This window comes from Ixodes scapularis, unplaced genomic scaffold (assembly GCF_016920785.2).
Source record: "Ixodes scapularis isolate PalLabHiFi unplaced genomic scaffold, ASM1692078v2 PGA_scaffold12__126_contigs__length_90152505, whole genome shotgun sequence".
NCBI lineage: Eukaryota > Metazoa > Arthropoda > Arachnida > Ixodida > Ixodidae > Ixodes > Ixodes scapularis.
The window spans coordinates 70,628,969-70,641,083 of NW_024609838.1; the positions used below are offsets into that span (position 1 = coordinate 70,628,969).

General features: G+C 48.9%; 2 protein-coding genes across 2 annotated transcripts in view; one reads left to right on the forward strand and one right to left on the reverse strand.

Annotated features, from left to right (window-relative positions):
* LOC8041818 (protein adenylyltransferase Fic) lies at positions 1 to 11,481 on the reverse strand. The gene is made up of 4 exons (XM_029971573.3): positions 10,484 to 11,481; positions 5,912 to 6,132; positions 2,102 to 2,512; positions 1 to 1,169 (listed from the first exon to the last, which is right to left on the reverse strand). The coding sequence occupies exons 1-4, from the start codon at positions 10,902 to 10,904 to the stop codon at positions 729 to 731; spliced, it is 1,494 nt and encodes a 497-aa protein (XP_029827433.1). The 5' UTR covers positions 10,905 to 11,481; the 3' UTR covers positions 1 to 728.
* Positions 11,482 to 11,589: 108 nt separating this feature from the next.
* LOC8041820 (uncharacterized oxidoreductase ZK1290.5) overlaps positions 11,590 to 12,115 on the forward strand; it is a 29,401-nt gene continuing 28,875 nt past the window's right edge. Inside the window, exon 1 of the mRNA XM_040210884.2 lies at positions 11,590 to 11,913. Coding sequence (XP_040066818.1) covers positions 11,793 to 11,913 — 121 coding nt within the window. The 5' untranslated portion in view covers positions 11,590 to 11,792. The remainder of the gene's footprint in view (positions 11,914 to 12,115) is intronic.

Genomic DNA, 12,115 nt, shown 5'->3' on the forward strand with positions numbered 1-12,115 from the left:
TAATGTGTAACATCCTTTATTGTGGACCAAACTACTCAACAACATTCCCTATACAGTGCTTTCTCGAGCCATTAAAATCAGCCGCATGCAAACAGAGTCCCAAAAAGCGTGGGTACACGCGGAAAGGAAATAGGAAAACAACGAGCCGCGCGGTCGACCCGAGGACCGTTTCTGCCTCGCGTCAAAACAATAAATAATGCACACGGGCGCAGTGACTTAGATTATTGTGCGTGGGACGCCTCCCCGACTGGCCTGTTTGGCATCCCATACCGCCCACGCGTCGAAAGAGGTTTTGAAGTGGCAACGAACGGCGTCGCAAAACCCAGCACGTCGCGTCTGAAATCCCGGCCGTTGGACGTAGAAGTCCTGGCACAAAGTTCGAGCAAACGCGAGTGTCGCTAGTGTCACTGTCGCGGCGTCTAAACTCCCGGCTGCCCGAGGTTCCGTAAACTGTCAAGCTGCAAAGCAACCGGCAGTGGAATGGGCGTTTGCTACATCTACCGCCCCTGCTGCGACGGCGCCAGGACTGTGGCCGGCGACGATGTGACACTTCTATGATGCCATCGAGTGTAAATCGAGGGACCACTCTTTAGAATCTGGTAAGCACACCACTCTTTAGGATGTGGTAAGCATGCCACTCTTTAGAATGTGGTAAGCACACCACTCTTTAGGATGTGGTAAGCACACCAGTCAGACCTATTGCAGGCATTTTAGCACCGGGGGCGGGGTCAGACGCCGACGAAGGAGGGGGAGGACGTGAGGTCTGAGCTGTCCTGGCTGGTCAGCGCCCTCTGGTGCTTGGCGTATTCGGTGGCGTACAGGTAGACGTCCAGGGTGCGCTCTGTGCATTCTGCGATGAAGCGCACGAAGGGACGCACGTCCCCCTCGTTGCCCAGCTGGAGGTACTCGTAGTAGAGGGCCCGGTCCTGCTTGCGCACGATGACCGGCGGGTAGCCCACCCGCATGAGCAGCAGGTTCATCAGCAGCCGGGCCGTGCGGCCGTTGCCGTCCACAAATGGGTGCACAAACACCAGCTTGTAGTGGGCCAGGGCGGCGTACTTGACCGGGTGCAGCCGCAGCGCCTCTTCTGAGTTGAGCCAGTCCACCAGGTCCTCCATCAGGTCCGGCACCAGGGAGGCCGGCGGAGGTGTGTGCTCCCCGACAAATACCTGGGTGCGAACGGGGATTTCGGAAGTTGAACCAATCAATATTCTAAAGCAGTGGTTCTGAACCACCGACGTTTCGGGGACACCATCTGGATTGGCAGAAGTGATGGAGGACTCTTTCTACCAGGGAAAAGGAGAGGAGAAGGAAAGGGGGGCATTGGACGATTACAGGGACAAGGGTAAACAGAAACCTAAATGCACGTAAACAACTTTGAAGTTCTAAAACAGAGGTTAATTCACCCAACTCACTCGGCACACATGGTTTGGTCTATTTTTCTTTGTAGGACAACCAGCATCAAGAAGCAAAAAGAATAATCTAGAGGGAAAGGTTCATGCATTCGGGTTGCTTCGGAACGGCGGTGCGTAAAGGCGGACATTGGCAGTCCCAGTCGGTGGTCCCGATGGGCCGATATTGCTGGCGATGCCTTAATGTGCACAAAGAATCAGCAAAACATCGCCTGTAAGTCTGTACCTAGTTATTTTCTAGATTATGTTGCAGGAGAAAACTGGAATTGCGCACTGCATAAAGCTGAACAAAGAAGTGTTTTGAAAGAGAATATTTACATGCAGACTATATATCGGGTGTGAACTATTTAAGAAAAAACTCTCTTTTTCCATCCAAATTCGCATTTGCGGACTACTGCAAGTTACTCTTTTCGCCAGAGTAGGTTCGGGGAATATTCCGCAGGCACAAATGTTCACTCTTGCAAGTGGCATGCTTTGTATTCGTTGTCATAGAGTAATTTATTTGCACAAATTATTTCGCACAATATTTTGCAAGCTGCATAATTTGCCAAAGAATAGGATATCGCAAAAATTGAGCTGTTCACAGTATACACCAGGTGCGAACCACAGTCTGGAAAATACGGTTTCGGAGAAAAGCGTTCCGGCAAAATTTGGTCGGGATGACAAATGGGGTCGACCCGTGGGCGCACCTGGGAGCGTCTGAAGGTGCCGGCCTCGACAGGGTTGACGTGCCCCAGGATGCGCCGGTGCATGGCCAGCACGTCGGCCACGCTGAGCAGGGCCTTGTTGACCAGGCTGTTGTTGACGAAGCGCAGGGCCAGGTCCAGGCCCAGGATCTCGTTGTGCTCCAGAATGCTCTTTCCGGGCACGGCCGTGCGGGTCTCGACGACCGTGCGCGTCTCGGCGAGGCTCATGGTGTTGCCCTCGATGGCCACGGTGTGGTGGATGTGCTGGAAGTAGGCCTCCTTCTTCATGCGCTTCAGCGAGGGGTCCCCCTCGGGGATCTGCACCAGGAACAGCCGCTTCTTGTCGATGCGCGTCAGCTGTTTCTCGTCCAGCTTCTCCACCACGGGCAGGGTGCGCTGACGGTTCACCAAGGCCTGCACGGTGGCACATTAGCAAAAGTTGTTGCATGACGGTAAAAAAATAAATTACTGACGAATACACTTCTCTAATGTGAAATCGGGGCACAGCTCTTGAGGTATTTTGATTTTCTGATATATTGTGGCAAAGAAAGTGTAGGCAAGAGAGGAGGAGGAAAGTACGGGGGGCGGTGGGATGCCCTGTTTGGGAGTGGTGGTTACGCCGAGGGGGTAGGCAAGAGAGGAGGAGAGTACAGTGGGGGCCCTATATGGGGGCAGCGAGAGGCTTGCCCCACATTTTCCCGCTAAATTTAGCGAGGAAACTGAATTTGCGTATGGGTCTAGTAACATCATGTAACATGACGTCAATTTTTCTGTTAAATTTAGCGGAGAAGCTGAATTTGGTCACGTGACATGGAGTCATGTGACATCATTTTCCCCGCTAAATTTAGCTAGGAAACTGAATTGGTGGCGAGAAAACTTGACGTCAATTTTCCCGCTAAATCTAGCGGGGGAAACTGAGTTTGTGTATAGGTTACATGACATAAAGTCGTGTGACGCCATTTTTCCCGCTACATTTAGCAGGGAAACTGAATTGGTGTTGAGGTCACGTGATGTCAACTCTCCCACTAATTCCAGCGGAGCGAGAGGCCCGGTTACGCCGACACCGCTATATGCGGGAACGTGCGCCTAATACCCATGTTAGACGGGCTAATTTAGTGCACTTCAACCAAGTGCACTTCACCTTTAGTGTCATTTCTGTTGTGTGGCAAATGGCTTCTCTCTGAAGAACACACTTGGCTTCAAGTGAGTTTGACGAACTCGCTTCACTGGATCGAGTGCATGCCCTCGATAGCAGTTTTTCAACAGTAAAACGCAACAGCACAAAAACAAAATACTATGTAGCGTAAATATTATCCTAAAAAGAATCAGAAATTACTGAAAGAGAGGAAAGAAAGGAGTGTCATTGCAAGAAAAATAGTGGGGTGAACTTAGCCTTACAGTTTAGGCTGATCTGTATCAAGATTTGCGCTGCTGTGAATCGAAAAAAGACGACAACAAGGTCAATCAGTACAATGCTATCTTGGTTAGCACAGGAGGACAGAGCCTACATTTATTTGTTTCAGCATGTAGCTGTTTGAGACATCACAATAATCATGATCTAATAAGGCAATGTCAGGGCCTCCTCGTATACCTCCGTGGGACGAAGCGGAACGCCAAGATTGGGACTTCTCCTTTATCTTGGCTCGCAATGATCGATCAGAATCATTTGCTCGGCATAAAGTTTGTTCATTAATGTAACATTGTTTTGTAACATATCTTTATTAAATAAACAAAATGTTGCTAAGACATTTTTGCCTTCAACATTTTACGTGTCTAATAGTACTTTACCCATCATTATTGCCATCATTTGTGAGTGACACTAATTTTTCCCGTGTGGCACCAAAACACTTGAAGTGACATTCAGTAAGCTGAAGTGCACTCGGTTGAAGTGCACTAAATTAGCCTGGATGACAGGGGCTATAAGGGCTGCGCTCTAAAACTTATAAGAGCAAACAGAGATGGCCACGAAGAGGGTGTCACAGACAAGTGCCTTGAAGGCCCCTTGTAGTAGAAACATAGTTTAACGAGACTTGCTGTTGGGCTAGTTGGTGTACGACGCTCAGGAAACTTGAAAGCACAAACCTAAAAAGACATGGGGGAGGGGGATATGGTTAAAGTGTCCCTTTCTTGGTGTCCATCTCTGTGCTCATCTTCCGAGGCCTGCACAAAAAACGTGTCCGTCGTACAATGCTGGCTGTGTGCACGCGTGCCTTCGCCATTTCTTACGCAATCACGAAGCCGCTGAGCCAGAGGTGTATACCTACTGGGGTCTGACAGCCCTTGCTACTATACTCAAGTTTTGAAGAATAAAAACAAAGACAAGAATAAACGACCACTCTCTTGCAGTTAGAAACAACATTTAATGGAAAAAAGAATCTATCCTTGTCCTCTGCACTTTTTTTTTTATTTTCGAACTGCAGTAATTTATTGGATTCAGTACCCTTACTATGCATCCTTTCACCCTAGAATGTACCGACTGCGACGGATATTACGAGCCATCTCGGCCAATCGAGACTTTGCTTTCCGCGTGTGGCTTCGTCATACCGGAAAGCTGGTCTCTGAGCTGCGGATGGGCTCCGGTGAATCGCAGCATCCGTTGCGGTGCGTCGCAAGGTGAAACGGAGTATAACCCTCGCAGGGGCAATTATAGTCACTGACAATTTAAGAAATGCAGGGCGCTGCAAGTCCCGAGCACCTTATTACCACTCCGCAGCCAATTGCGTCACGGCATTTTGCCGGTAAGGTCTCCCAAGAACGAACCACGAAGCAAGAAACGTAAGCGAACATAGTAAGCCACGCCCCGAGTTCCTTCACCTGTTAGTGATTATTGGTGCCGGGACGTCGCGGTGGCACCCTCTTACGGCTTTCATCTGCGCCATCACGACCGGGATTTGACTCCCCATGACTTCACAAGTTGCGGTCCCGGCCATCTATTGTCGGTGGCGACGACGAGTTCGACGGCGCGGGTGAAAAGTGTGGAGGAAGCTATGAGCCGTCGCATCCTTAACCCCTCGAAGTCACGCGTTGGACGTCGCCCGACAAAGAAATGTTTTCGTCGCGGTTGGGTGTCGGCGCTCGCTCCCGATCTTATTTCTCGTCTGCACATCCCAACGATTTTGACTTGCACCAGCTGTCGTCGGATCAGCATAGTGGCTTTAATTTTTTAGTAGCTTTACGCCAGATGGCATGAGTCATTGTGCTTTTTTGCCTTTCTTAAACTTTCTTCTTTTGCAAGCCCATTCATGCGCTATTTATCGTGGCAGTTTTTTCTTTGTTTGCTTCCTACGAAAAGGTTGCTAGTGATTCAAGTACACTGAAGGGGAGAAGACAACACTGAGAGGGTTCTGAAAGTTTGTGATGAATCTTCAGAAAAGGACTGCGACGATTTTGTGAAAGTGTGACGAGGAGAGTGCTCACATTGCCATTTCTCAAAGCTGGATGCCGTATGCGAATGTAGACCGAGATCCTGAAGCATCTCCCCTCGTTGTACAACTTAAGATTCATCACTTTCAAATGTTTTCCCCGAACAGTTTGATGATAAAGTTCATTTTACAAGCACTAAAACATCGTATTTTTTTGTAGTGTAAAATGATTCTCACCCAAGAGGCCAAGGTGAAAAATTACGTTACCCCAAAAAAAGGTAACCAACGCCGTCAAAGTCTGACAATGCTCTTATGCCAGTCGTGCGGCCAATTGTAAAAGACCGACTGCAGCCAACGTTTCTGGTCATGCACGTCGCCAATAGGGGTCCTTTTTTGCCTAGGCCGAATGGCTCCAGAGACAGACGAGTGAAGTGACAAGCGATCTCCGTGCCTGTGAGTGGTCTGGCCTCGAGACCAAGGCCCTGGTGTACATGTGGTCGGCCTTGATGAAGTCCTGCTGGTGGTTCTCGAGGAACTCCCCGTACTCGGTGAGGATGTCGGCGTGGCTGGGGTCCAGCATGAGGGCGTGCTGGAACAGCTTCAGCGCCTTCTCCAGCTTGCCCAGCTGGGTCATGTGGCGGGCAGCCCGCAGCGACGTCAGGGCCTCGGCCTCTGCGGGCAAGGAACGGCGCTCGTGACGATGCACGACAACTAGGGATATCTACTAAGCACGTCGATTTGGAACGGATGGTTATATTTTGAAGAAAGAAAAGCACAGCTTTAAAACCAGTCGCAGCAAACTTCTCCACCCACCATCCTTGAAAATCGAGTACCTCGTCATTATCTCATCACCAAACTTTCGTGCCTTAACCCTGATCCACTCACTATGTCATGGGTTTGTGAATTTCTTTCTTCTCGCTTGCAATTCACAGCCATTAACAACCATGTGTCAAACACTAAACTAGTGACTTTAGGAGTTCCCTAGGGATTGGTGCTTGGACCTTTGTTTTTAAAAATGTTTATAAACGACCTTCTAGTTTCTTTACCTTCTAGCGTATGGCTCTTTGCAGACGACTGTACTTTACCGTAAATTGTTACTGCATTTTTCGGACTATAGTGTGCACTCAGTGCATGACCGCAAAATCAAATTTGGGGTAAAAAAATATTTTTTTGCTTAGACAGCTTGTGTGTGGTCTAAATGTAAAAATTATCATACACAACACAGCTTCACAAATACCTGCTGTATTAGCTCACAAAGAAGCTTGTATCATACATAAATCAACATTACTATACACCGTTGTTCATAAAGTCCTTCACGTCTTGTCACAGTGAACAATTTAGAAAAAAGCCTGTAGATAGTTCACATCCAGCAAAATTTCAACTTTCAGACATCTATGGTTCCCAGACTATAATTCGGAGAACATGGTCATATATTACATATATCATATATTACAAAGCAATCTTAACACAGTAAAAACAGAAATACTGTAAATGACTTATTTTTTGCGGGCTCAATATTTCGCGATTTAGGTCAAAGCTGAAATTTTAGAAAATTTTGCGGATCGTATTTTCGCGACACGGTGGGATCTCAATATAGATTCCAATGTGTTTCCATTTTACCATAGTTGTTTGCAGGACCTAATTTTCGATTCGTGAAATTCGGGAAAATTAGGTTTTCGCGAAAACTAAGATGTTTACAGTAAATTAAAAGGTAAATTTATTAGCTTTACTCCTAAACGCTCAACATACTTTTTTCCGTACTCATTAGATGATCTGATTGAAGTAGCAGATTCATATAAATACCTTGGTGTGACATTAGTAAATTAACTGATGTAACCACATAGAACTACCACAGTCAAAGACCCCCAAACTCTTGGATACATTAGATGAAACCTAAAATCTGCTCCATCTCATCTAAAGAAATTGGCATATGAAGCTTATGTAAGGTCTAAACTTGAGTATGCGGATCTAGCTTATTAACAACCTCGAATTAGTTCAGAACCGGGCTACAAGATCAATTTCATCTGGCTACGACCGCACCTCCAGCGTCTCTGCCAAAAAGCCAGCTAAATCTTCCATCATTGCAAAATCACCGCAAAACTGCTTGCCTTTCAGTTTTGCATAAAATCTACTACTGTCATCCTACACTTTGCAATGCACTCTACATCCTCCCCTCAGGTCATCTGCTTGACTCAGCAATTCTCGAACACGGCGCCCGTTTATCTGGTAGCACTAATGCATTTAACCACTCATTCTTTTCCCACACCACTGTAGACTGGAATGACCTGCCCCACTTCAACGTTCTGCTTGAAAACTCCGATGCCTTACGCTCAGCACTAACAGCTTATTTTCTTTAAATCAGAAGGTGAAATCTAACTAATGCGTATACTGTATTCTAATGTCTTCCTAGCTACTCTCTTTGTCCGAGTGTCGTTACGTAGCATTTTACTACCGTAATATCCTGAGATAGCTCAATGTGCGAAAAAAAAAAAAAAAAACGGAAGAAAAAAAAAGTGATTTTTAGGTCATGCGTACCTGCCAAACTTGTTATCACGGCGAGAGACAATGAAGTAAAGATGACTATACTTCCCAGTCAGCAATGTTTGCTTGTATTCCGCCATAGTTAACTAGTCGCATTTACGCCAAGGTTATCGTTGATTCCAACACTACAATCACTAGAAGTGGGCTATCTTTCGGTGTTTAAAGAAATATAGCAGCTGAAGCCAAAAATAGGGGCGGTTACCTTTTGTTTTTTTAGGTGGGGCATCTCTCGAGATATGACAGTATGCATATTTTTACTCACCTCAACAGCGTTGTCTAGATTGTATAGCCACACCATGCAGCACCCCCCCCCCCCCCCCCTTCCCTCTCTCTTATGGAATGCACTCCCGAGGGCCTTTAAATGCTGAACCGAAATCTGGATTCCCCAAAACACGTGGCAAAAGGGTGCAACGGGATGCTACAAACACCAAAACATCACTCATACAGCGATATCTCGAACGGATGACCATATTTTTTTTTAAAAAAAGAGGCGCATTTGGCAGGAATGTTGACGAGAGTCATGTTCCTCCGAGAAGAAGAGGGAATGGCCTCGCGTCTTCCCCGCCTCGCGGCCTTGAGGGAGCGAAGCAAAGAGAGGAGGAAACTAGGTATCTTGACGGTCACGCGCCTCGTCGGCCTGGTTCAATCTCGACTTCCTTTTCCAAAAATACGGCCGTCCATTTGAGATATCGCCTTACTAGTAGTGTTGTAGGGATTGTAGCGTCCCGCCTATATCTCCAGCACTGTTTTTTTTTAAATCCAAATTTCGGTTCACCATCCCTTTAAAGGTACGCTAAAGACGTTTCTGAGATCATCAGCTCTTGGGGATAGCTTATCGTATGGGGGTCAAGCACCCTAGAAATCCAAAAATTATGCTTGTGCGACGTCTATTTCCCTACTAAAAAATCTTATAAAATTCGTGCCACGCCCCTTTCTGAGCAGAAAAATCTGGAGAACATAATCCGGAGGGGGCGCCGGTGGCGTGACGACGGGCGCGCGTCAGCCAGTCACAAGCTGCCTTTCTCAGACAGGCGGCTTGCGATTGGCTGATGCGTGCCCCACGTCACGTCGCCGGCGCCTCTGCTGAATTCTGTGCTCCAGATTTTTCCACTCAGAAAGGGGCGTGGCACAAACTTCTATCACATTTTTAGTATGAAAATAGACGTCGCACGAGCATAATTTTTCGATTCCTGGGATGCCAAGATCCCATAGAATGAGTTATCACCAAGAACAGACAATCACAGAAATGTCTTTAGTGCACCTTTAAGAGAAAATGAATAAATAAATAAATTAATTGAGTGCTCAACCACGGTGAAGAGATAAATGGTGAATAATACCAGATGGGGTGAAGTTAACCGGTGAAGACAGCCCAACTACAACCCTTCTGCTCATTCTCGTATCAGGGCTAGACTGCTCAGTCACCGACAGGACAAAAAGTGCATGGCATCTCTTTCAGATGGCCAGCCTCTGGCATGTGCATGCCACCCTCCGTCCTGCTCTGGCTCTGCGTGCATGCTCGAAGCACGCCAAAGTGTCAGTGAGGATGGAAAGTTCTTGCTTGAGGTGAGACAATTGAAAGGCCCCCCTGCCGTTCTTATCCTCTCAGTGTCCATGCGCAGTTGTGCAATCGCTGCACTTGCACACGATACACATTCCACCTGCTCGCCGTACCACAACATCTTTCACTACAATGCATATCGTCACTTGCTAAAATCCACTAAAATGTAACCTGATTCAAAATCATGGATCAAGCTTTCTGTGAACAAACGTATGCAGTCGCAGGGTGAGAGCAGCAGGGCATCTCTTTCGGTTGCCTCCAGCAGAAGCTCGTTGCCTTCAGTGGTGCATTGGCTGCGCGTGTACACTGGAGGCCCACGTGACGCCGAAATGTTACCGAAGCTAGGAAGCTTGCGCTGGAGGCAGGACAACTGAAGGACCTCCCTGGTATTCTAGTCCTGTCAATATCTTTAGTGAATAGGAGTTACAATGTCGCCTCGTTAACGAGGGTCTAGAGAAGGTGACGTGCATATGCGTTTTCTCTGCCACTTGGCGTGAGCGATCGGTGTGGTCTGATCAAGTTTTCATTTATGCTTCATGCGGTGATGACGTTTGGTGGGTAAAGGCATCAGGCCTTGCCTTCTAGGTGGTATACGTGCTTTGCACCCGACATCATACCAGCAGCTCTCCAGCCACCACCAGAGAAGAGGGGAAGGAGGAACTCCCCCCTCACCGGCACTCTCTTTTATGTCCCCGACGTGCCCAAACGTCGCTACTTCCCTCTAGAAGATTAACCCGTCACTCAAAATTTGTACAAAAGCAGCAGTCCCCTTCCCTTCTCCTCTCCTCCTCCTCCTCCTCCTCCCCCCCCCCCCCCCCCCCCCCCCCCCCCTTTTTCCGTCTCTCTCGTGGTGGTGAGAAATGGATGATGTGACGTCAGTGCAAAGCATGTATTGGCCGGGCGACGCGAGGGGTTTCGGCGTACCGTTGACGTCGTTGTCGGGCACCTTCCGGCGCTTGGGCAGATGTACGAAGACGTCCGCGACGCCTTCCTCGGTCACCTCGAGGTCCCCGCTGTCTGGCAGGAAGTTTGGCAGGCGGCGGGCACCCGCGGCCAGTTGTGTCCTACCCAGGTACGGGGTGAGCTCGAGGTGCGTAGGCACCAACTGCTGCGGGCTGGCGGAGGTGCCCCGCTGCTTGAGGTGCCACAGCGATGGCGTCCACACCAGGGCCACATTGACCAGGAGCACGAGCACGCCGACGAGCAAGAAGGCGGCGCTGAAACTGGCCACATACTTGGTGGAGCGAGGGTCCTGCAGCACGCTCGACATGATCCAGTGCTGGCTGCAGAAGGACACCATGCCTTCGAACTGGACGAACAACCACATCAGCGCGCTCTCAGCCATCAAGTGGCCCACATGGCGGAACACCACCGCACGCACGCACGCACGCACGTCGACGCGCACCGGGCCCGAGCAGTGGAGACGTGGAGCGAACGACTCGGCAATAATAGACTCGCGGGGCACCGGCTGGCACGACGTGGCACGCACTCACGACGTCGCCGATGACGTCTCGGTGATCGGACACGCCGTCGAACTTGGCGACTCGTCGACGACCTCACAGTCTTCGTAGATCCGATGGAAGGTTTGAATGGGAATCACTCACGGCCTTCTTACCAAAGTGTTTGGTAGATTCTGTAATCGAAAAGGACTCGCCATGGTGTGTCGAAGAGATGACACAGGACACTGAACAAAATGTAAGGGCGCAAACGAGCTCGATCACTTCGGTCGATTCACGATCGTCCAGATCACAGTGGTCCAGATGCTTGCGGGCTTGCGGTCACTCCGCTGTGTGACGCCACTGTAAAATGTATTAAATTTAAATTATTCTACTAATAAGCCCCTATCCTGCAAATTTTTTGGCTTTGTCATTATTGCAAGTATTTATTACGCTGAATTAGTTTTTATCTGTTACGTCACATAAGCCACGTGACCACCACTGCGTGGCGAATTCTTTGCAAGTACGAAACAAATTAGATAGATGGCGTATGCTAACGCCCCTTCAAACGACTTTATTTAATTAACGTCTATTGAATATAATCTCTCGCATCATCTGCGAGAGCTACTGGAGAGAACCGACTCTGTCCAAAATCTTCCAGCTGAGTAGCTGAGCCTTTAAACAAGAACTAAAATGGAACGGGGCTCTCGGCGCTAGTCGTACACTGGCAAGCAGATTACGAAGATTGAGCGCGCACACAGTGCGTAATCGCTGCAGCGGTGGAATCGTCTCAGCAGATGCGACTCGCAGCAGGGCAGCCCGTTCCAGCGGCCGTCTCGGCCGGCCGTCCGGTCCATTCAATGCCCCCCGAGTGCGTCGAGCTCCGGAACGGCGTGCGGATGCCGATCTTGGGGCTGGGTGAGCGATGCACAGCCCGAAATGAGCACTGTTCGATCGCGCCGGCAAAGTATGACTGCCGGCTCTCGCTTTTTTAAGTTTACCCCGAGATCAACCCGATGGCTTTGGCGGTCTGAAGACACGGTTTGGGCCCGCGAATCCGCGGCTCGTAACGGCGCACCGTACGTGTTTATGTCCACGCTGGGGCTAAAAATAAGTGTAG